This window comes from Polistes fuscatus, unplaced genomic scaffold (genome assembly GCF_010416935.1).
Source record: "Polistes fuscatus isolate 324 unplaced genomic scaffold, CU_Pfus_HIC Scaffold1, whole genome shotgun sequence".
Taxonomy (NCBI): Eukaryota; Metazoa; Arthropoda; class Insecta; order Hymenoptera; family Vespidae; genus Polistes; species Polistes fuscatus.
Window position 1 is genome coordinate 13,946,520 of NW_025112997.1, and position 24,050 is coordinate 13,970,569.

At 41.3% G+C, this 24,050-nt stretch overlaps 1 protein-coding gene across 3 annotated transcripts in view; it reads left to right on the forward strand.

Moving 5' to 3' along the window:
- Positions 1-22,290, forward strand: part of LOC122515992 (myocardin-related transcription factor A-like) — a 174,081-nt gene extending 151,791 nt beyond the window's left edge. Inside the window, exons 1-11 of one of the 3 annotated variants that reach the window (XM_043633479.1) lie at positions 1,818-2,453; positions 14,492-14,557; positions 16,422-16,718; positions 16,795-17,144; positions 17,221-17,505; positions 18,635-18,775; positions 18,959-19,142; positions 19,219-19,512; positions 19,675-20,294; positions 20,374-20,931; positions 21,017-22,290. In XM_043633479.1, the coding sequence (XP_043489414.1) occupies positions 2,363-2,453; positions 14,492-14,557; positions 16,422-16,718; positions 16,795-17,144; positions 17,221-17,505; positions 18,635-18,775; positions 18,959-19,142; positions 19,219-19,512; positions 19,675-20,294; positions 20,374-20,931; positions 21,017-21,373 (3,243 nt within the window). In that variant the 5' untranslated portion in view covers positions 1,818-2,362 and the 3' untranslated portion in view covers positions 21,374-22,290. Of the gene's footprint in view, positions 1-1,817; positions 2,454-14,491; positions 14,558-16,421; positions 16,719-16,794; positions 17,145-17,220; positions 17,506-18,634; positions 18,776-18,958; positions 19,143-19,218; positions 19,513-19,674; positions 20,295-20,373; positions 20,932-21,016 lie in introns of those variants that run through there. The other 2 variants (XM_043633463.1, XM_043633470.1) reach the window with 2 other exon arrangements.
- Positions 22,291-24,050: the final 1,760 nt, after the last annotated feature.

Here is a 24,050-nt window from a genome sequence, read left to right on the forward strand (position 1 = left end):
GAAAGGAACGATAATATTTCCTACGCTCGAAATCACGCATATCTTCTTGCAATTAAGATCGCAGCGTGTAATTAAATAGTAAATGATAATTTAACCGAGAGTTGGACGTACGCGGCCGTACAGTTTAATGCACGACGTTACGTACGATCACCGACGATCGAGATTGCGTACGACAATTTTGGTGTTAATTAAATGGCCGTGCGTGGGCGTTTACCGGATCCCTCGAGAATACGTTTTGTCAACTTTCACTCTGACTCTTCCATTCTGACTACTCCGACTCTTTAATCTTTCTCACTCTCTTCTCAACCGTTCTATCTTTTCAAACACGTACAACATTCACGCGCACGCACGCATGCACGCACGTATATCCCGTGAGCCGGTATCTCACAATGTTTTAACATAGTACCATTAATTTGCATCAACAATAAGAGCACGCTGTATTAAAATAAACTTTACGGATTCGTATCGCTTTTAAACGAGGGATTCAATGATTTAATCCTTTCTGCAGGAACAACTCGGCCCGAATACCCAAAATAAGCTTCGCAAATTTGTGTACCGGTTTTACAGTCGACTCGAGTTACTTTGTCCTTTCTGTAAACGCGCGCGCGCACATCTTCGTAGTAGTTGTAATCGTAAATTCGATTCGTTCCGCTCAAACGAAAACAAAATAATGGACTCTCGATAATAAAAAGGAAAAAAGGAAGAAAGTAAAAGAAGAAGCTTTAAAAATAATAGTAAAAAAGAAATGTTCGTCGGGATCGAATTACTAAATCTTTTCTTCGATTCTCCTCCGCAGTTGTGTGTCTACTTTACCTTTTCGTCTCTTACAATTTTCGAAAGTTACTACTCTTGGTCGTGATTGGCTCTTTCTAAGCTCTTGGCAAGTAATTCGAAATAATTTATGCCCGAGGAAAGAAGAAGCATCACCCACGCGAATGAAAGCGATCGAATTGCCGGTGTTAGACAAACGAACAAGAGAAAGATCGAGTCTTTGGTCTCATTTTGGACGAATTATCAACATCGACTACCCACGTCTTGTCTTCTTCGCTAATTGCCCTTAGGGTAAAGCAAGATCAGCTTCGGATTGTTAGGAGGATAGGAAGAGGTGGAGAAGGAGAAGGGGGAAGAGAAGTGGTCAAGAATCGAGGATTAATTAAATCGAATTAAGCTTAATTAGCTTGACCGGTGCCTGGGATGCGAGAAAAAGAAGGGTAGGAGTAGAAGTAGAAGTAGGTGGGAGAAACAGGACAGTTTAAAATCGTAGAAAAATTATTTTTGCTCGTCTTCGTAGCAACGAGAGTTGGGTACGCGCGAATTCGATAAGATCTCTCGAAATAAAAATCGAAATTTATGTTGAGTGACGAGAAAAGGAAAAGGAAGAGGGTGAGAGTGGGAGGAAGGGGGAGTAGAGGAACCCGTTAATATTTTCATTCCTTCGAAATCGTTTGTGTTGCGAGTGAACACACGCACGCGCCTACGAGCGTGTGTGGTGTGCCGTGCCGTGTCGTTCGTTCCATGTCGTTCCGTGCCGAAGTCAAAACGTACGAAATCGAATAAACGTAAAGGTGATTTATGACGCGTCCCGTTGCAATTAACGAAGTAAAGGTGAAATCAATTCTCGTGCATAAAGAGTTTTAAATTCAACCGGTGGAGAAAACCCGTGTGAAATTCCAAACGGAGTCTGCGCGGCTACCAAGAAGCCGAGTGAAAGCGTTACGTCACACGAGAAACGATTGTTTAAAAGACTTAACAATCGACTGTAATGACAGACGCGATCATTCAAGATAGAACTTTGTTTCAAAGTTTATACGAGACTTGTATAAATTCAATTGAAGCGTTCTGTGAATGAAACGATGAAACAACGAGCTAAGGAAAATCTTTCTTGATTTATCGTCGTGTTCGTATTTCATAAACAAATTCATGATCATTTAGATTATTTCGAGCATATTGCGAGACGGATATCGCGTATTCGAGAGATCGATAAGATCGATCTGACAAATCGTCGACTTACAGGACCCGCTAATCGCAGGAGCGTCGATCTTCGTCCCCAGAGGTGGATAGAAAGGATCGATTTTTGTTCCTCGACAACAACGACGACGACGACGACAACAGGAACGTCAAGACAAGAGGATTATCCTATTGAATCTGTGTTAACGTTCAAAGATACATTAAGTTCGATCGAAATGAATTTGTCTTTAGTGAGAACCAGAAAGTTACCGGATCGAGATGTTATCCTTCCAAGAATTGGAACGGATATAAAACTATAAAAAAAAAAGAGATAAATAAATTTGACGAATCGTCTAGACAATATCGTTTATTTTTCCACGTGGTTTATTAATAAACGATCAAAATTATTAGAAAGATGGTTACCCTGGACACCGAGCAGAAGCCTGAGAGGCAGCACTGCGGTCGACGCATGTGCGCCATTTGCAGACGCATCAAACGTGATAAAGGTAATCCACGATTTTCATTCAGCATGTTCAACTGCTGATGTATACAAGTGCATCGCTTTGCTAACGCGCCGCCTTAACAATACGATCTATGGATTATAATATTATTCAAAAATTCAGCAACGTCGTTGGTAGTCAATATTTCACTTGGCTACCTAATTAGTTATAAAAAAAAAAGGAGGAGAATCAATAAAGTCGATATTTTATATCATAGAGCGAAAGCGTTAATTAAGGCAGGCGTCGTTGTCATTGAGATTTAATATGCAGCTTCCGAATGAACAACATAGATAATAATTCAACTCGCATTTTCGAGCTAAAAGTTTCGACGAGTTCGAGACGTATCTGATGCTTACTCATATACCTCAATAGCATGTCGATGCTATTATGCAAACGACTTTTATTATTATTATTATTATTATTCTCTTCCCTCACTCTTCCGCAACCCTCTCGCGCATATCATCTCCTCTTTTATTTTTGATTTGTTTTAAACGTCGTCGCTTTATGGCACGCGCGGTGCTCAAGTAATATACGACGATATAATGTCCAATAAACGCGATTATAATGTACGCGCAATAAACCGAACCGAGAGAAAAATTCGGCCCAGTGATATACGATAAATCGAAGCCTCCAGCATCCCGATATACTATATTAATGGTGCAACCGCATAATGCATAATGAATCGTACGCCGTATACGAGGACAATGTATTTCGTGTTATTACACGCTTCATGCTCGACTCATTTACATCGCGTTAGAGATCATTTACATGGTACGTGCAAGAGCTAATCATTTTTATGCAATAATTAATTAATGTAAAAAGATAAGTTTAATGCGCGCGCCTCCACCACAACACAACCACCACCATCGCGAAGCACAACAATTAAACTCGTAATCTTTCTTACGTCACACGTTCGTTCCGACGACTCTTTGAAAGATCGAACGAATCGAAAAGAGTAAACCCTGCTTAACCCCCACCCTACACCGCCCATTTTATCTTCCTTTTTTTTTTCTTTTTACGTTATGTTAGTATCCGAAGCATTACGCGGCATTGCGAAGGACTCCTTTGGCGGCTCGAAAACTGGTTCGTTCGTTCGAGCGTCGCGTCGAACGTCCTCGTTGTTCAATGCAAATCGCTCGTTAGTCGAAACACCTGAAATTCTTGTGTGGGACGTATATATTTATATATACATATATATCTACGTACTTATATACATGCATAGGTGGTTACCTTCGGCCACCACCACTCTTAGCTCCATGGATTATTCATTCTCGTAACGTGCGAGCGTTAATATGACAAACGGAAGACTGTATCGACTTTTGTCAACGTAACTTGATACTTCACGAAATTATTTTTACATTATTCTAGAATATTTCTACCTTCGAGTCTAGGTCATATATACGTTTCTTTCATTCTAGAAATTCTTCAACGCAATCGTTAACACATTGCCCAACGTATTTCCGAAATCAACAAACTTTTAAACGTACCGAAAAAACTATATACAATGTACGGAAGCACTTTTTTCATTCACATTTATAAATTATTAAATATTATTATATATAATACATTCTTTGGTTATTTTACACAAATTGAATATAATTGAATAAAATGATTTTCCATTAATCTGAAATAACAAAAGAACAAAACGACAAAATCACGTAATCCTAACGTAAATACATTTAACAAAACTCCTCACCGAAACTAACTAAAAAGCCAACAAATGGTGCCTATTTCAAAGAATACTTACAATCGAATCTTTGATCCGCGATAGGAGAGTCCAAGTGTAAATTTTCATACCGACTTGTCCTGACTCGTCGTTGTTATTCTCGCTTGCTTGGCATTACGTTCTCTCAAGTTCTCGAGAAGGACTCTCTTTCTTTCTCGAGGAGTCTCGGGTAAAACGTTCGTGACTAGGCCGGAGGTACCGATTATGATAGAGCGCGTGGGCTCGCCCACGCTCGCCCTTCGTCCGTTCGTTCATTCATAAATTCAACTCTCTCTCACACCGGCTTGGCTCTCGCACGCGACTCCGTTCGTTGGCGCACGCGCGTCTGTCTTTCGATTCCTGTTAGTCTCGCACCTACGACGAGACCGTTGACCAAGGTACCGTATGTCGTCGTACTTGTATGTAATATCAAACGATCATATCTCAGGTAACTTGACCTGATTATGTTCCCTTTTTATACAAATTTGATTATTCATTTGTCATTTGTTTTATCTAAACAAAATTACGACAGAAGGAGTTAGAAGAGACGAGAACGAGTATAAAAGTAAGTTAGGAGACAGGATCGTTGAGTCATAAAATCACATCGTAATTCACATTCGCGATAATGCTTACCTCCTCCTCCTACTCCTCCTTCTCCTTCTCCTCCTCTCCTTAGATAGGGGTTAGGGGAGTAACTCTTGTACGATTGCCCACTCCCCCACACACACAAACACACACACTTTCAACTCCACTCTCCCCCGTCTTTCGTCCTCCTCCCAAGAATACGGCCGATAAAGTATCGTAGAGAAGTAAAGCCGCCCGCCAGGTTTCCAAAGCGGTCTCGATATCGATGGATGATTATGCGGACCGGTCTATTTCTAGAAGCACCGACTCTCGGACGGGACATACTAATTATTTTTTACCGAACTCGTTACCACTCGCCTTTGGCAAGAGATCGGCGAGGACGAAGACGGATGGCAAGATAACGAAGAGAGAAACGAAGCTAAGATAGAAAGAGCGAGAGAGAAAGAGAGAGGGAGAGAGAGAGAGAAAGAGAGACATTTGTCTCTCTGATACTCGCCGATCGGACTAACGCAATCTTGCGAAGAGGACGGATAAACTTAAGAAAGAGAGAGAGAGAGAAAGAAACGAAAAGGGTGATCTAAGAGAAAGAGAAAGAGAGAGAGAAAGAGAAAGAGAAGAGGAGAGAAAATCTCTCGAGTATCGCAACCATGTTTCATCGTGAAAAAACAAGAGAAAGAGAGAGAGAGGAAAAGAAAGAGTGGGGGAAAAATGGAGAAAAAGTGGGACAAAAGTACGAAGCAAAGTGCAAACGAAGAGAGAGAAAGAGAGAGAGAGAGAAACAATTGACATTCTACGCGCACGTTCGATCGAGTCAAGGGACGAAGAAGAAGGGGTGGAAGTAGAATGGGGCGGGTAAGACCGTGGAACGAGGAGGGAGCGTTGGTGGGGGGGGGAGAGCGTGCAGAGAACACGGTGGCATGCACCTGTGCATTGCCTCCATATACGATACAAAGTTATGGCGTTTTTCTGAACAACTCGAGTTGCTCGAGTGGCGCGCGCGCGCGCAAAACCGAGCGAGATCGTATCGTGACCGACGAAACCAATTCCATTTTTGGAAAGGGCAACCCGCGAACTACCGTCGTCCTTTCCGTCGCTTCTACTACGTTCTTCGATTTCAGTAGAGAAAAAAAAAGAGAGGGAAGAAAAAAGAACGGGAAGGGAAAGGGAAAGGGAGTGAGGATTGAAGGGGCGAGTCCGGGAGTTTAACGATTAATTGTTCGCGAAAGAGACTCGACGCACGCTCCTCCCAGAACACTCGATACGAGTAACGGTGGGGTTGGGGAGGAGGCGGAGAAGGAGGAGGAGGAGGAGGAGGAGGAGGAAATGTGCAAGTAGAAGCGTAATAGGAATAAAAAGAAACGAGGAGGAGGGTGGATGATGAGTACATTTGATATTTATTAGACGTAGCCTAGCCTATAACACTTGGCCACGCGCTCTCTTTCTCTCTTTTTCTCGTACGCCATTTTATCGCACTTTTTCCGTCCGTGGTAAAAATCTATATCTCGGCGGAAGCAGCAAGCAAGCGCACGGTAAAGTACGCTTCGTCGGTCGTGTTGTTGTTCTCCGTGCGTACCTGACATGTGCCTCTATCAAACTCGATGTAACTTTTCTCTCTTTCTCTCTCTCTCTTTCTTTCTCATACTCTCTCTTTCTCTGTTGCTCGCGTGCGCGCCTGTTCGTGGGTGTAACCAGTTTCCGTGGGCTAAGCTGTCAAACCCACGTGGCCCGCCCACGCGGCCCAGATATATTACTGTGCCGTGAGAGAAAGAAAAGGTCGTTCGCGCGCGCACGCGACCAAGCGAGAAAGAGAAAGAAAAAGAAAAAAACAGAGAGAGAGAGAGGGAGGGGGAGAGAGAAAGGGAGATAGTTGGAGAGGTCGACGCAGGAAAGACCCTTCAGGAATGAGAGACGCGGCTTGCGACACAGGAAACGGTTTCACCTGGAGGGATACCCGAGGAGAGAACCGGAGGAGAGTAACGGAGGGATCTTACTGCGTTTCTCGCGCCCTTTCTATTCCCTTCGAGGAACCAAGATAGAGGACAGAGACTAAATAGCCGCGTGGGTGTGTATGATACATGGGACGGTCTTTTTATGAATTGAATTTCTTTCCACTTTCGATGGCGGCTCTTTAGAACATCTATAGGATGAGAAAGGTGTATACGAGAATCTTACGACGCGAGAAACCTTAGTCTCGAAAATACATTTATTAGAGTTATTTTCAATGTTATTCCTCTTACTACTTACTTCCGACTATTTCGAGATGAGATTAATTATTTATCAAAACAACTCGTTATACACAAACGATCGAAGTAAAAGTCCTATCTCTCTCTTTCTCTTTCTCTCTTTTTCTTGCAAAAAGTAAAAGAGAAGATGCGCGTTTTCAACAGACGGAGGGTGGGAGGGGAGGGAAGCTTTCGTTTATTTTCTCGCGTCATCCCATAACTAATTAATATGCCAAAAAGTCGTTGGACGGCCAACTTTCTCCGTGCGACATTCTCAAATGACGATGCGACGTTACAAACCGATGGCAGGTGTATCCTTGTGTAAAATAAAATTATACAAAAACGATAAAAGACTAACAAAAACTGATTCGATCAAGTATACAGATCGGACTATATAGTCGAAACCGACGATAATACAGGAATGAGCTTTGAAACAATGCCAATATATACCGGAGCGAACACGTGTAGTAATTACCATAAAACACAGGTTGTGGCCAAACAAACCGATGACACGTAAATTATACGATTTCTATTGTAATCGAATTTAGCGAGTTACTTGCTCACTTTTTCTTATCCTTCTTCCTTCGAGAAAAGAAGATATAAATTTCAAGATATTTTCATATTTTTTGATCCATTTTCTAATTTCGTATGCTCACCTTTCGTCGCTCGTGAAATAAGAAAAGAAAGAAAAAATTAGGATACGCGACACGTTTTTTCCTTTCGTCGAATGTCTGATAAAAAAGCTCACCAACGAAACGTTATAAAGTGGTAAAGCATGTTAGGGTCAAAGAGCTTATTCGTCATTCCCTTACACAGGCACACGCATACACATACACACACATACACACATATATAAACACACCTACGAATTTCTCCACGTTTCCGAGAAATGATCTTTTAGCGATCGCACGTTAAATCCGACATTAAAACATAAAAATTATCCTCTACTCACGGTACTTCGGTCAAAAGCCAAGAACGGAGAAACAAATTTCGATTGAGCGAATGCGAAGAAGAAACGAAAAAAAAAAAAAGAGGAAAAGCAACCGAAAAATTCGCGGATCCACCCATCCTGGCAAAAACTCCTACTCCCTTCCTCAAACCTCCCTCCAAAACAATAAAAAAAATAAAACATGGTTGCAGCGCCGATTGATATAACGCCACGATTTGCGTAATATACGTTCGCTCGTAAAGCTCCAAGTGATTAATATCCCGTCTAAATAAATAGATTTCGGTGTTATTAACCTCATTTTTTTCATCGTCGAAGAAGAAGAAGAAGAAACGCGCGGAAGGAAGAGTTGGTAGAAAATGAAAAGAGAAAGAAGATGTCGGGTGGGTGGGTGCTGTGAAGGGGGTTGACGTGGAAAAGAGAGATGCATGCACGCGTTGGTTCGCATTGCGCCCCAAAGGCAACGTCCTGCCCTCGCGTCGAGCAAAAGATTAAAAATACTGACGATTCCTCCTCCCTCTCCCTCCCCACTCCCCTTAAACTCGCGCTCACACGCGTACGACGTTACGTTAGTTCGAAGAAAAAGAAGCGAGTGCCGTAAGAAAATAAAAGGAAAAATATTGAGCGACGTGTGGAATGAGTTGGGAAGGGGGGGTGGATTCGGGTGGGAAAAAAGGGAAGGGCGGAGAGACAGATGAGGGGGTGGCACGAATCGAGATAACTCAGAATCCTCGGGAACAGGATTTATGATCGTCAGGCTGTAGTCGGAGACACTCTCGCGTATTCGCTGTTAAGTTTTAACGGTTTCCAAGTCCTCCGATAAAATTAGTTGTAAACGAAGATTGCGACATCGATTATTTTTAAATATCTTGTTGGTATATTTGTACTTGTTAGAATCGGAAAGTTTTTCATTTATTGTTACGACAAGTTCATCCCCAATCGGAGGGATGGATAGATGATCTATTCGGTTCGGGTTTAACTATTTGATGAAAATGTAAGATGCAAGTTTGTATTTATCATCGTTTTTCTTGTTAAATGGGAAGGAGTTAGACAAGACAAATGCTCGTATCGATTAGAAGGCGTTACCGGTAGGCGGAGCATGCTAACGCGCCTTTATAACGTTCACGTCGTACTAATATACCTACAGAAGGAGACTCGCCACCATGCGCGCGAGCACACTTATGAAAATCACACACAATCTAGGACAGTGTTCGTCAACTTTCGTAGCGCATAATATATATAATCCATCGAAAAAGGTATTTTAAATATTTTTGGCAAAACGATTAGGAAGTTGCATTCGTTATATGATCAGAATTTTGATGAAAAATTTATCCTTGTTAATGAATATCAAATTAACTTGTAATGTTAAATCATGTTAGTTATCGGTACCACAGATTTTCTGACATTATTGGACAATTGGAAATATATTTCATAGACACTTAAAAGTCTTATCAACAATTTGATTTTTACGTGTCGGTTTTAATGCCACTGAACGGCACATAGTGTTTAAAATAATTCTTAATATGAAATCTGTTCAAATCCTGATTTAATATTTTATCCCAAAAATGAACATTGCGATTTGGGAAAAAGTTTGATCGAAAAAGAAATGAATAAACAACAATGTATAGATACTTTGATAGAAAATTAATGAAAATATCGTCAAAGTGTAAATTTATAAAGTATAATGGTTACGACTAGAAACATTTCGATAGACGCTATTATACTCGGACCAATCACGTACGCGTTCTTTGAAAGACAATGGCGGGAAATGCGCGTGAAAAATTCAGACCGCGACGGTAAATTCGCGGCGAACGGCGGCGTACGGCGAACGGCCGCGAATTCCAATTAGCGTTGTTGCTGTCTTAGAGCCGACAATTATCTCTTGGCTCTAACCGGCTTGACTCGTCTTCCCCCCACCCCAAACGAATCGCTCTTTCATCCGCGATAAACGTGACGTTTTAATTATTTTCTTTTTCAAAGAGAGTTCACAAATATATATATATATATATATATATACACATATATACACACACACACACCATACGTACGAAACGTCGAAGAAGTTACGACAATTGTCTTCCTGTTTATTTTTATATATCTCTTCGCTAAGCCGTAAATCGACGATAAAACGACAATTCTCTTTCTCGTCCAGTATAAATTAGTTCAAAAGAGAAAGAGAGGGAGAAAGAGAGAGAGAGAAATAAAAGAAAAAAGGATGCCGAATTATCTGGCCGATATAAAAATGTTTCTCAATCGGTAATAATTATATCACATATTTCTCTTATTATTCTTTCATTTCGTTATTTTCTCAGTCAACACAATCGTGAATTAAAAAATGATGAGTCTAATACACCTTGCAAAGACTACGTGTTCCTGTTGCTGTCATAATTCCTGGCCTTGTTATTATTACCGTAATATTGTCTAAGGCTAATGGACGTCTAAGAAAAGATTCTTCTCCCTCGCGTGTTTGCCCTGACGCATAAAACGCGGCCGCGAGACGTAAATCAAATAGTTAGGAACGTGTGTGCGCTCGCGCGCGCGAGCACGTTGCCCAACTATTATTCGAAGATCCAGTCCTCGGGGAAGAAGTATTCCATTCTGGAAAAAGTACGGAATAAAAACGTCGTGTTATTTATTTTTGCCAACTATCAATGCTCGATAAATTAGATCTGTTGGTAGTTAAAGAGAACGAACGTACGATTCTCGTCGTCGTCGTCGTCGTCGTCGTTCTTGTTTACGAAAAATTGTTGAAAATAAATGGCGTGGGCGTAACTGGGAGGAGAAAGAATGACTCGATGATGGAAAAATATAGAAAATATTCTTCTCCGGGAATATCTATTTTGAAAAATGTCACGTCCAGTCGGTTTGACTCGACAAATGGAAAAGACTAGAAAGAGTCAAAGTAGAAGGAAGATCGAGAACCATAAAACAAGAAAGGAGAATTACAGGGCAAGACAGTATAAGAAGGATGAGGCGGAGGAAGGGGGAGGAAAATAAGAAGAAGAAGAGAAGCAGAAGAAGAAGAAGTGATGCGAGAGTAGACGAGATCTTTCCATCTCTATCTCTCTCCTTTTCGTAATCTCCGGGCCTAGAAGCTTTATTTATACCCAAAGCTGGCGTATTATTGGATCACCCCCGCGATTCGTACCGACGTAAATGTGTCTTATGCTTACGGCTTACGTCGTCGTGGCCTTTCTATTTCGCGTTTGCCCGATTTCCATCTTCTTCCCCTGCTATACAGGGTGTTCCGAAATTAAACGCATTTAAAGAATCAACTTGATTTATAATCATCCTTAAATCGTTGAAATTATTCAAACGAATAAAATGTATTGAATTTTTGAATCGTTAAGCAGGCCCCACGCGCGAGGTTTCAGAAATTTTTTACTTTCCAGGAGGTCCTAGAACGCTCGAACGATTTGTAAGATAAACCCCGAGGGTCGAGGAGTTAGAAAATTGGGGTCAAAACGGTTAGCAATCGTCGTCTTAGTTGTCGTCTGAGTCGAGTGCAATATTTATGGGACCGCGAAGGAATCCGGTCTCTTCCGGAACTCCTTAACACTTTAACGCCAGGCTTGAGGATTCCGCTCTCTCAATCTCTCTCTCTCCCTCTCTCTCTCTCTCTCGTTGATTTATCTCCCACCGACCATCTCCTCCACCACCATCACCATCACCACCCTATCCCCCTTTCGTAAAGCAAAAACACGCGCGAGAAAACGAAGGCTCGTAAAATGTCGCGTGACAAGTTTCGGAAACTATTCAGACCTGACCGTCGTTTTATATCTTTCAAAAAATGCTTCGAATTTTTTTTCTCGCCTTAGTCTCGAGAAACAGAGAGAGAGAGAGAGAGAGAGAGAGAGAGATCGGGAAAAATGGCGTTGGCGGTTGTGGTGTTTAAAACGACGACGGAGGTGGCGAAGGTGGTGTACAATGCGCTTGGGGGGATTCACTTGGTAGGAATGCGCCGCGTAAATTTGCATTCTATGCATTGCGTAGATACTTATGGAGCGCGGCACGCGTGTCTTCGGAGTATCTTCGAGTATCTTTGAATTCTCTCCTGCATAAGAATCCATTGGCACCGATCTAAAGCAACCATTAAACTTTCCTCGAAATCAATTCGGGTATATCTAACGCAAAAATTTGATCAAAATATATTCAATATTTCAATAATATTCTTCTTCAATTTCTACGAATATATTTATCGTTTAATTTGAAAAATTTGCGCACGTTAATATTTATATCTTTTCGACTAGACTGAAATCTTCGAAATATGCGAAATATCGTAAGAATTTGAAAAACGTCGGACCACCGTGTTGTTTCCTTTAAAAGATCGCGAGCTATGACTCCCAAGTATCACGAGGTACACACGAAACAACTATGCGAATTGTACAAGTATTGTATGCCACGCATGGTTAGTAGAATCGCATAACGTCCCGTCTTTCTCTTCCATTGTTTTGATTTTCTCATTACACAGGCAATTTCTTTCTGCGAAAAATAAACGTAAGTAAATATTTAGAAAATTTTTGACAATCGAATTAGGGGGGGTAAGAATAAAGTTAACTCAGTCAGTCAGATTTCGCGTGAGAAAACATTGTCAATAGTTATACGTTGAAAACTATTATTTGGATAAACAAATCGACTATACGATCTTTTTGAAGGAATAAGAAAAAAAGATGATTAGTGCAACGAGAACGTTTATAATCTAAAATCGTAGTTGGTATTCGAGGAGCGCACTGATTGGTATCTCTAATGTTAGAAAGTCGTAAGTTAAGTTGCCACCAGGTAGGTAGGAGAAGAATCGTGCACGTGCATAGTTGCGCACGTGCGGCTTTTGCGCGAGAAGGATCGACTGGGCATTCGGTCCTACGCATTTCTTAGTAGCTCGTGCGGCTCTGGTCGTTAGCATCTGTCTTTTCTGAACCACAGCGCATCTTACTCCCTCCTCCTCCTCCTACACCTCCTCAATCTCCTCTTCCTCCTTCTCTTCCTCTCTTAACACATCAACTACGTAAAGATATACTTATACACGTTGATTTGTATTTGTCAAGCTGTATCAAATATCCCTCCACTTACGTGTCGCTAAATATTTATCGAGTCTCTTAACGTTTGGCGAATTTTTAATAATCCCGGCACGTCGGGAGCACTGGCGCTAATGAACGCTGAATATTCTATACGTCGAGGAACCTTCCTCTTGCCGCGATTTCTAGGATCGATAAAGTGAATGTCGATTTAAGCGGCTCGTTAAGAGATAAAGTAATCTATTCGTTAGAATCGTAAGAAATCAATCGTGAACAATCAATCTCGATGAAAAATCTTTTAAAGGTCTCTCTCTTTCTCTTTCGCACGCAACCCTGACGCAATGCAACGCAGAATGGGTATTTGTTCTCTCAAGTTTCGTTGGATTTAACGACAAGGACTTTCAAGCACATTCCTTTAAACGCAAGGACCTACTATGCGGATACACGTACGTATGCGCATACATAGGTGCCTGGCTAGAGGTAGGGCTAAGGGATAAGGTATATAACAGAGGAAGCAATCAGAGAGAAAGAGAGAGAGATTTTCTCTTAGTTCTCCGCAGCTGCTTCTTCTTCTTCTTCGTCCTCTTTCTTCTCCTCCGCTTTGCAAAGAAGAAGAAGAAGAAGAAGAAGAGAGTTAAAGCAAGCAAGCAAGCAACGTTTCGCTTTGGATTTGTGCGCGGTGCTGCTTTGAATTCAGATTGCGCGCGGTCGTTCGCTGCCGGCGCGCCGGTTTTGTTTCTCCTTCTCCCCCTATCTCCCCTGCCCCCCTCCTTCACCACCACCTTCTCCTCTTCACTCTTCCCCTCTTCCACCCGTTACGAAGCGAAGCAATTTATGCAATCTGGCCCGCGTCGTCCGCAAGTATTTATAACTCTGGGCCCTTTGTGTGTTAATTTGTACCTGGCTTCGCGATCCGCCGGACGAGAGATACCCAACCGCGAGGACTCCCTCTCGACCTTTGATCCTTCCAAGGACCTCGTAAGACTTTCCCATCCGTGACTTCTGATCAGGAAGGAACTCTCCTTTAATTAAACGGACCAAATACCATCTCTCTCTCTCTCTCTCTCTTTATTTATTTATTTCTTTCCTTCTTTCTTTCCTTCTTTCTTTACGAAGCCTTACTCTCTCTCTCTCTCTCTCTCTCTCTCTCTCTCTCTCTCTCTCTCTTTTATATACAAGAATCTTTCCCCCTTTTTTCGCGATATTTACTAAAGTTCATTTCTTTCGTGTTATATACTCACTTAATGATGCTCCAAGAAAGAAAAAAACACCGTAACGCGGAGAACCCCGTGTGTCTAATCGTTAAAAAGAGAACCAACGATCGACTTTGATCTTTCGAGATTTTTTTATAGCCAACGCCAGGGAGACTCGAAATTTCGCGGCTGTTCAAGAATCGTTGAAAGGTCTCTTCTTTATTCTGAAACTTGGCTCGTCCTTTCGTGCGAATAATACGCATTTAAAAAAGAAAAACTAAATAATATAATATATAATATAAGAAAAGAAAAGAAAAGAAAAATATCTAAATCGCATCGCTCTTTATTCATTTCTCTTTTTCTTTTTTCTCGTTGCAGCGTTGAAGGTGAAGCTCATGCTGAGGCGGCCGATAAATCAACTGGTTGCCCAGGGCATTATGCCGTGTAAGTATGATTTTCTCGAACCTTTAGAGTTCATAAAATCCCAAGGTGTTCGTAACGTAAAGCAAGATGTGCAATTTGCCTCGAACTTGCAATCACCGAACGAAAGAACGAACGAACGAACCAACGAATCTTTTCAACGATACCGTATTCCAGCTAACCAACAACGAATTCTTTCCTTCCCTATTCTTTTTTTCTTACTAAGCTTAAGTGAACTATTACCTTTTTTTATCTTCAAGATCGATTAATCCATTTACGAGAGTCGATAACCACACGATTACCCGTGATCGTTTTAATGACGTAAAATTAGATAACGGGGTCGCACGTACGAGTTTTAAAGTATCCTAAATTGTCGCACGATCTTTCAATTGTGTCGAACAAATGAGACTACCCGTATTTCTTCTTAGAATTGCCTTATTAGGTATAAATCGATAAAAATATAACAATAATGGTAAAACTGTAAGAAAAAGATAAATATAAAAGATTGTTGTGTACTTTTAAAAGCATCATCGAGTGCGCATGCACGCACGCATGCATGCATCTAGTTGTTCGAGTAGATTTACGAGGTGACTTCGAATGTTTATACCGGAACGGCGGGCACACGAGAGGGATCCGGTAATTATTTGGGTCACAACCTGAAATATCGGTCTTGTTACTGTCCAAAGCGGTACGCGTTTATGACACTCGCCACGTATATATCGCCACGACTGATGGAAATACACCCTCGGAGATAGGTTTCATACGAGTTACATTATGGAGGCGTATCCTCCTAAGCTCTCGCTCGCATCCCTCTGTGTTCATTCATTTTGCAAACGGTGAGACTTTAAGGCGCCATTATACTCTTCCGGCGTGCCGGCGCCACGAAATAATGCGCTGTCTTCGCGGAAATACGGTCTTTTTAACGAGCCGAGCAAGCTAAAGAGCCTCTGCATTTTTTATTCCCAACACAGGCCCGGATGCGATATCCCGTGAGAGACTTTACGAAGAACGAAAATTCAAAAATATCTTTTTAACGCGTCGTATACATCGTCCGAATACCACCATAGGAATTCACTAATAACCAACGCTACCTATATGAACTCCAAAAATTGACGATTCTACGAAGCTAAGATATGAACCGTCGTTAGCGTATTTTCTTTTTCAAAGCATCAATCATTACCTGGTAATAGCAGGTATCGTTCTTTTTTTTTGTTTGTCAAATACTATCGTATTCCGTGTTTGGACAGTTGGAACAATCTGATATTTATTATTTTACTCTGACAGTTTTACTTAATGACATATTCAAGGACAATGCACTTTAATTCGTAATAAAAATTCGTGGTGTCGTCGACACCAAAACTCAAAGTTGCTACCCGGACGCGATCGGAAAGCGAAAAATTGGTAAAAATAGCTTTAGCAATTAGAATTTTTCTCGCTCATCGCTTGAAAGTGGCTAACGAGACGAGAAACGATGCTCCTCGACATGGTGCATACAGCTGTGGTACCGCGACAAGCACCACGCGAAGCAACGGAAGGAACACACATTTCCATTACCACATCATGCGACTTCGTAGGTGGTACAGTCTCTTTTATTCCTCGTAATGAAGTGGCTGCATCTGCATCGGCTGTACGGAAATAGTATTACGCGTGAGTTCGCGCCTACAGGAACGCGTTTCGGGGATCATTTATCCAGCGACTTAATGGCGCGAAGGAATGCGAGAAGACGTTTGACGTTGACACCAAAATGGCTTCGTGTTGAAGCGCTGCTTGAATCTTGTCGTCCCGGAAATTCAACCGTGCTCGTCCACCCTCCCCCCTTCCACCTTCTACCTCTTTCACGCATATACATTCTCGAACATGCCTAAAGTTTCGTTATCCTTGCGTACAGCTCTGAAAACTCCGCCGGCATTTCACGAACAGAGGAAGCAACTCGAGCGGGCGAAAACTGGTGATCTGTTAAAGGCAAAGATCCAACAGAGACCCGGTAGGGAAGAGCTCGTGAGACAGCATATCCTTGAAGATGTGGGTCACGTTGATCCGAGCCTAGCCGAGAGGCAACGTATGCTGAAGAAGGCCAGACTAGCCGATCAATTGAACGATCAACTCAGTCATCGGCCTGGCCCGCTCGAACTTATTCAAAAGAATATCCTTCATACGGAGGAACCCATTGAAAGGGCGGTAAAAGGTAAGAAAAAAAGATTTGGTCTTTGATTAATTTTTTAGTCAATAGAGAGCAATGACATTTGCCGATTATCTTTCAGAGGGACACATTCCCTTCAAGGCGACGTGTGAAGGACAAGTAACGAAACCCCAACATCCGGATCATTACATCACATTCGAGGATGATTCCCAAAGTTCGGAAGGTGCACCGTCGCCGCAATTGGAGTCCCGTTCTGACGTTTTGGAAACTGCAGCGGCCTCCGCAGGAATCGTCACAGTGTCTCTCAGCATCCCTACCACCGGTGGCGCAGTCGTTGTCTCCTCGACGTCACCAGTTTTTCAACAAGCGTCCGGAACGGAACCAACGATACAGACCTTTGCGGAGCTATGCAACACGGTCGTTGGCTCGCAACACCAGACGCAACAAGCTCAACACCACCCGTCCGCTCAAGTAAAAGAAAATTTTAGAGTACGCCTATGAAAGATTAACCAAAGCTAACTATATGTTTCCTTGTTTTTCTCATTAGGCGAATCAAACGAATGGAGCATCGGGCACGTTACTCCCATTGGCGCCGGCATCGAGTCCCATGTCCTTGGGATCGACCACTTCGAGTCTGAGTCCCCTGTCGAATATCTCGATAGCCTCGCCACCGGCTCCACCACCGGCAGCCATAACTCCTAGACCACAACCAAGTCCGATAGCCTCTTCGGCGTGTCAAAGAAACGATGCACCGGGCAAGGACAAGAACCGAAAAAAATCAAAGACCAAGAGCCAACCTAAGACGCGTACGATCAAGTTTCACGAGTACAAAGTGAGTAATAAAGGCCCACTCTTATCGACTCCTCCTACCGATTCGAATTTAAGCGAATTGCAATCCTATCGGAGTAACGAGCGACGAACGGTAAACCAGCGCGTCGCGCTTTTTTATCGACGAGCTCGTCGTTTGGAACAGATTACCTTCCCCGTCCTGTATATTTCTCTTTCATCTTCCACTCTCGTCGTTTATATTTAAATATACCTACGTATCGCATGTATATTATGCATGTAATGTAAGTATATGTACCGAGTTTGGTCGCGAAACGTGCTTTATAGCCGATATATGTGTATATATCGCACGTATGAAAGAGACGCGCGCGATAATTACCAAGTATCCCAAAAAGATTGTTGCATGTGCTACTACAAACTAGTTTTCGGCTAACGGGGAATTGCGTTTCGCCGTGGCAACGAGTGAGAAAAAAAAGGCCCATGTAAAAGGAAAAAAGCAAAGGGAGCAGAGCTGAACAAGAAGAAGAAGAAGAAGAAGAAGAAGATCGAGAAGAGAGGAGTCGGGGTAGAAACGAGTACAGACGCAACCGTGAATCTCGGCTCCTGTGGTCAAGCAAAAGAAAAAAGAGAAGGATGAAGAGGAGGACCAAAAGAGGGAGATCGTATCGGGTGATTAACTCTCGCGATCTCTCTCGAGGGGCCCCTGGGCCAACCTCGTTATCTCTGAGTAATTCGAGTGCTAATTGCACCTATGAGCGAGAGAGAAGAGGCCTTGCATCCATCGATAGGTGCCGCAAGGGCCCCGCTTTTATTCGGCCCTCTGGTCTCTCTTTGCTTCGTGCCCCGTCGTATTCCATCGTGGTCCATCGTGAAAGCGCACTCGCGTCAAAAATGATACGGGTGGTGTGCAAATGAGATCGCGGAGAAAGAAGGTCTCTCGATATGTATCATTTATCATTCGTAAACGGAACGTGCCTACGTCACCGAATCTTTCTTTTCCTAACGCATCAAGATGAAATGTATTCTTTTCATTGGACTTTTGCGAGTTCACCTTTACATCTTAGTACTACTGTTCCAAACGCGTTCTCAGTCGATGGCCTGTGTAGGAAAAATGTAACAAAAATTAACAAAGATTAACCACGACTAATGAGCTATGCGATAATATTGTGTGGCAGGGTCCGCCAAACGCACAAAAGACGTCAGTTTCGTCTACACCCTCCGGTCTCGGCTCGGCGCCACCCGGCGAGACGAGCTATGAGTTGCTCCTGCAGCAACAACAACTATTCCTTCAGTGGCAGCTCGAATGGCAGCACAAGGTACACACATACCGAATCGATACTACACGCGATAATGATGTCCGTTACTGACATGCATGAGCTAGACCGCTTACTTACACATTACACGCTTTCTCATTGAGAACAAAATCGATATAAAGAAGCAAATCACAAATCAATTATAAAAAAAAACTAATGTATGGATGATAATATGTTTTTCCGTAGTATCCTCAGATTATATTACCAGCCGCGCAGAAACCGCTGTCTCTTACCAGCAGCGGTGCTAGCGATGCCGGAAGCATTAGCGGAAGTAGCGCGAACGCTCCGAGTCCTGCGCCATCGAATTCCTCAAACAATCCATCAGAGCAACCTCCGCTCAGGCCTCTGGGCAAGTTGGAAGATATGAAAGGTAATTACTTGAAAACATTGCCCCAAAAAACTTGTCTATCCTTACGTTGCTATTTCGTTTTTTTTTAATTTTTCAGTGAGCGATCTCAAAGTAGAGTTGAAACGACGCAATTTGCCGGTGTCGGGTTCGAAGCCACAACTGATCGAACGGTTAAAACCATTCACGGAATCTTCTAGCGGGAATACGAACTCCAATGGACCACACGTCACGCACATGGGTCACATCTTAATGGACACACCCGGTCCTATGACGTCCGACGAATCGAGTTCACATGCGAAGAGCCCTAGTTCGATCGTCAAGGACGAACCGAATAGCCCGCGGACAGATTCACCTCATGGCAGCGAACACGACGATCCGTCGAGCCCACCAGGTATGCGTATGCTTATTCATGCATACATTTACGAATCGCTATTAACTTCTCTCGACGAGACAAAGATTTATCTTTCTTCGTGCGTTTAGCTGTTAGTGCAACTTTCGAGCGAGATCATCCCAGCTTTGAAAGACGACACACGTGGGTGTTTTTACGATGTAGTTCGTGTTTCAGGAGACGATATCATCAAAGAACAAAGAAAACGGATAGAAGAGTTGCAAAGGGAGTTGTATAAATCCCAACAACAACTTCAACAAATTCGACAAACTCAGCCCGCCACTGTCCGCGCCGAGAAGCTGGTGCTTCAACAACATATACAGAGCAAGATGCAACAGCAACAATTAGCTTTACATTTACAACAGTTACAACACTTACAGCAACAGCAACAGCAGCAACAGCAATTGCAACAACAACAGCAACAACAACAAAGTCATCAACAGTCTCAGCAGCAAATGCAGCAACAACACGCGACTTTCCAGCATCTCAATGCGAAAGCCAGTTTGGCAGCTTTTTTGCAGACGCAACCGAACAATGCGACTGCTATTTTGGATTCCGCAGCACTCACGGCAATTAACAATAAGAAAAATCAAGCGAAGAATAGTACTACCGTTCAAATACCTACCGCAATAGTTTTGAACTTAGCAAAACCGGCAAAACTGAACGGATCGTTGCTCGGTGCTCTAGTCGCGCAAGCCCAAGCTCAACAACAACAGCAAACAAGCAATACAGAGGATGGTAAACCACCACCACCTCAATACGACGAAGCAGCCAAATTATTGAAGGTCGGTATAATTTCAAGTAATGTACATTTAATTCAAGAATTTTTTTCAATTCCCTATTTAAAATCTCTTTTGCATTCAGGTCAAGATAGAACCGGTTCAAAAGAGTCATATTAAGAGTCAAGTGGTAGACGACGTGTTGGAAATTCTTATTAAAAACGGAGAACTTCCACCAAGTGCGGCTCAGGACCCAGCTACGCCTACAACACCAAATCGTCAGTTACAACAGAACTTGGTGTTTACCGCGCCAGCGGACAGTCCAACTCAATCTTTAGTATTCGCGGCCGCTAGTCCTATCAGTCCGATTAGCCCAATGGCAATGGAGGTATCTCAAAGTGGTTGTCCTAGTCCGTCGACGTCGACATCGGCATCGGCATCTGCCTCGGCTGCGGGATCAGTTGCAGCGCCCCCACCTCCTCCACCGTTACCATTGGCAACCTTTTCTATTCAATTACCCACTGCCTTGCAGCAGTTACAACAACAAGAAGATATGTCCTCGTTCGGAACGCATCTTTTAAATTCAGATAACGACTTGGAAACCGCCATGTTGCTCAGCCCTCAATCTGTGAACGAAGCCTCACCCGATCCTCAACCACCGCAAGAGGTCACTTCATCGGATAATGCTAACTTGGATCTTAAAGTAAGTTGTGTTTAAAGTTATATTTTTACTTAATATTTCAAAATTATTTAAACTAAAAAAATCGATTATCGTTATTGCTTGATAGGAACTTGGATTGGATCTGGAAACATTGGGTACGATGGATTTTGGTCAACTCGACTGTGGTCTAGGAGTGAAAATGGAAACTACCAACGAACTTATGGATATAGCGGACATGCCAATGGACATGGATGACCCCGACTGGTTGGACTCCTTAATGCCACAGTCTCCTCCTTCTTCTACACCTATGTCCGTTCAACAATCGGTTCAACCGGTTACGTCGTTATCCTCAGCAACGGATATCTACGATCCGCTGCTGGCAAGTAGTCAAGATCCTTTCGATCTCTTTAACATGGAAGACTCCGACTTCAAGATGTCATCCGAACTCTCCTTAACGTGGGACAAGGTAGACTTTGCTACCTAGCCCGAGATTTATTCTCAAAACTCAACTTTGTGTACTTAAGCGTTAACGAACAAGAGAGGCACGGACTACTACTATTATTACTATTACTACTATTACTACTACTACTACTACTACTACTACTACTACCACTACTACTACTACTACTACTACTACTACAACTACTACTACTACTATTACTACTATTACTAATCCTTGGCACCACGTACGTCGCTTTTGGACACGAGTGTATAATACGAATAAACGTATACATAATCATCGTGCAAAAATTGTACCAAGTGTAGGTGCCGTCGGTAATCGTTTTGGATGCAGTAATCATCGTTGGCCGAACAACGAGCCCTAGACTTTGTCAACAAGCTCGAATGCTTCGTGCCAAAGAACTTCTATATCTGATCGTAAGGAAAAGTGAACGATTTCAAGTGAATTTATCATGAATCGGAAGTCGAGAGAAGCATATCTTAGGTAAGCGATCATCGAAGATTAGAGAGGAATTTTTTGTTTCCTACAACGTGTGCACCCTCGGTTTTCTTTGGTCGTTTGAAAAGAATATAACGAAATGCAAACAAATAAAAAATATGTCAACGCACATAATCGTTGTTCTTCCAAAAGATATCACGAATCCTATCGCTGTATAGTGATCGCTAAAATAAACCGCCTAATAGCAAGTTAGTTAGAATTCCTCTATCTAACTGGATGCGGTTTCACAATTTCAAAATGATATCGAATCTCTAAATACGAGCAGTTAAACGAGCTCTAAAACGAGAAGTTAAGAGCAACGAGAGACAAATCTTTTCAAAATTCTCCAAAGAGTCTTCTTACGACGTTTTTAGATATGTAGTTCGTACTCTATCCAGTCTACGATCGTGTGTTGCTTGAGTTTTAATAATCGCAAATTAGCGTGTGTGCAAAACATAAACAAACAAAAAAAGTATACAGAAGAAACGAGAAGTACTGCTTATACGTTCTTCTCGTTTTAATACTCTTTCCCTGAACCCTACCCTCTCTCTTTACATATATGCATATATATATATATAAAATAGAAACCGTAATCAATCGTAACAAAACTGCATAATTACATTTACGAAAATTTAATATAATTAAAAAAAAGAATAATTGTAAAGGTATACATACGTTAGATAGATACTTATATATGTAAATTATATCATCTTATATATATATATATATATATATATATATATATATATGTATGTACGCCTTAGTCTAAAAGTTGAACTTGTTTTTTTTTCTTTTTTTTTTCTTTTCTTGGAAAAGTTCGAATCGATCGACTTTTAGCGGCGCAATTGCGATATTTTCTAAGCCAGAGCATGTGATGTTAGAAGGTACATATACTTTAATCTATAATATTATACATGTGGAAAGTACGAATTGCTTTGTAGTAGCAAAGGACATGGTCTCGTTACCGAGGTCGCGGCTTGGCGCGATTCCTTCAGCTTTTTTCCCAGATAATGTTTCTCTCGCTTTTTATTTTACTTTTTATTTTTTTCATTCCTTTTCTACCTGTCTCTCTCTCTCTCTCTCTTCTCTCTCTCTCTCTCTCTCTTTCTCTCTCTCTTTGATTGTTCTTGTTTTATGACATTCCATGTTTCTGAACTCATGACAAACTAGAATGAGATTTCAAACCCAAAGCTGCCGACCGCTCGTATACCAGCTCTGGGAATTTCGGTTGGCTCGTTGAAAATCTATGGTGTTTTCATAAAAAAGAAAAAAAAGGAATCAAAATCAGGTTACAGGTGGTAGGCTCTGATAATAGGTGCAGCAGGTTGTTCAGTCAAGAGGTTCATTTAGTCGCATCAATGATGTTTTCTGATTCCAAATATATATGATCTCTGCTTGTGCTAATTAATTTCACATCTTACACTATATCATGAAATTTCTTTTTAATTCCGCTTTTAGCTTTCTCGCGTCGTTTCAATTTTTTTCACAATAGTTATGGAAATTAGATGCATCTACTTTTTCATTGTATAAAAATAACAAACCATTACTATTATTATTATTATTATTATTATTGTTATTATTATTATTATTATAATTATTATTATTATTATTATTATATTATTATTATTATTATTATTATTATTATTATTATTATTATTATTATTATTATTATTATTTATTACAATTAATAATATTCCAAACACGAGTCCTAAGAGTTAAAATCCTCTTGTCTTTTTTTTTTTATTTATAAGAGGGTATAAAGTATAAATTGCTTGCAGTTTATTATTCTATCATTTCGACGAAAGGACAATAAAGACCGCATTCCAAGCACTTAGATTTAGAAAGTCCGACATCTTTCTTGCTTATCACGATATAGGATCACGATATACTTTGATGTAAGACCGTATATAGCGTACGTCAAGTAAAAAAAAATCATCATCTTTGGCTGACATTTTTACTAGGTTTATTAGGAAAGTTTGTGTCAATTTAAAAATAAAATTAAAAATCACAAGCAATATTTTGATATTTCGGTATATAACATGATAATATGTATTTATTAATTATAATGTAATAATCAAATTAATTAATATGCATATTAAATTTATATAGAAAATATATCATATATAAAATTATATATAATTTATGAATCATGATGAATTGTATATAAATATATATAATATAAATCATATATATGAAATTAATATATATATTATATTTAATTAAT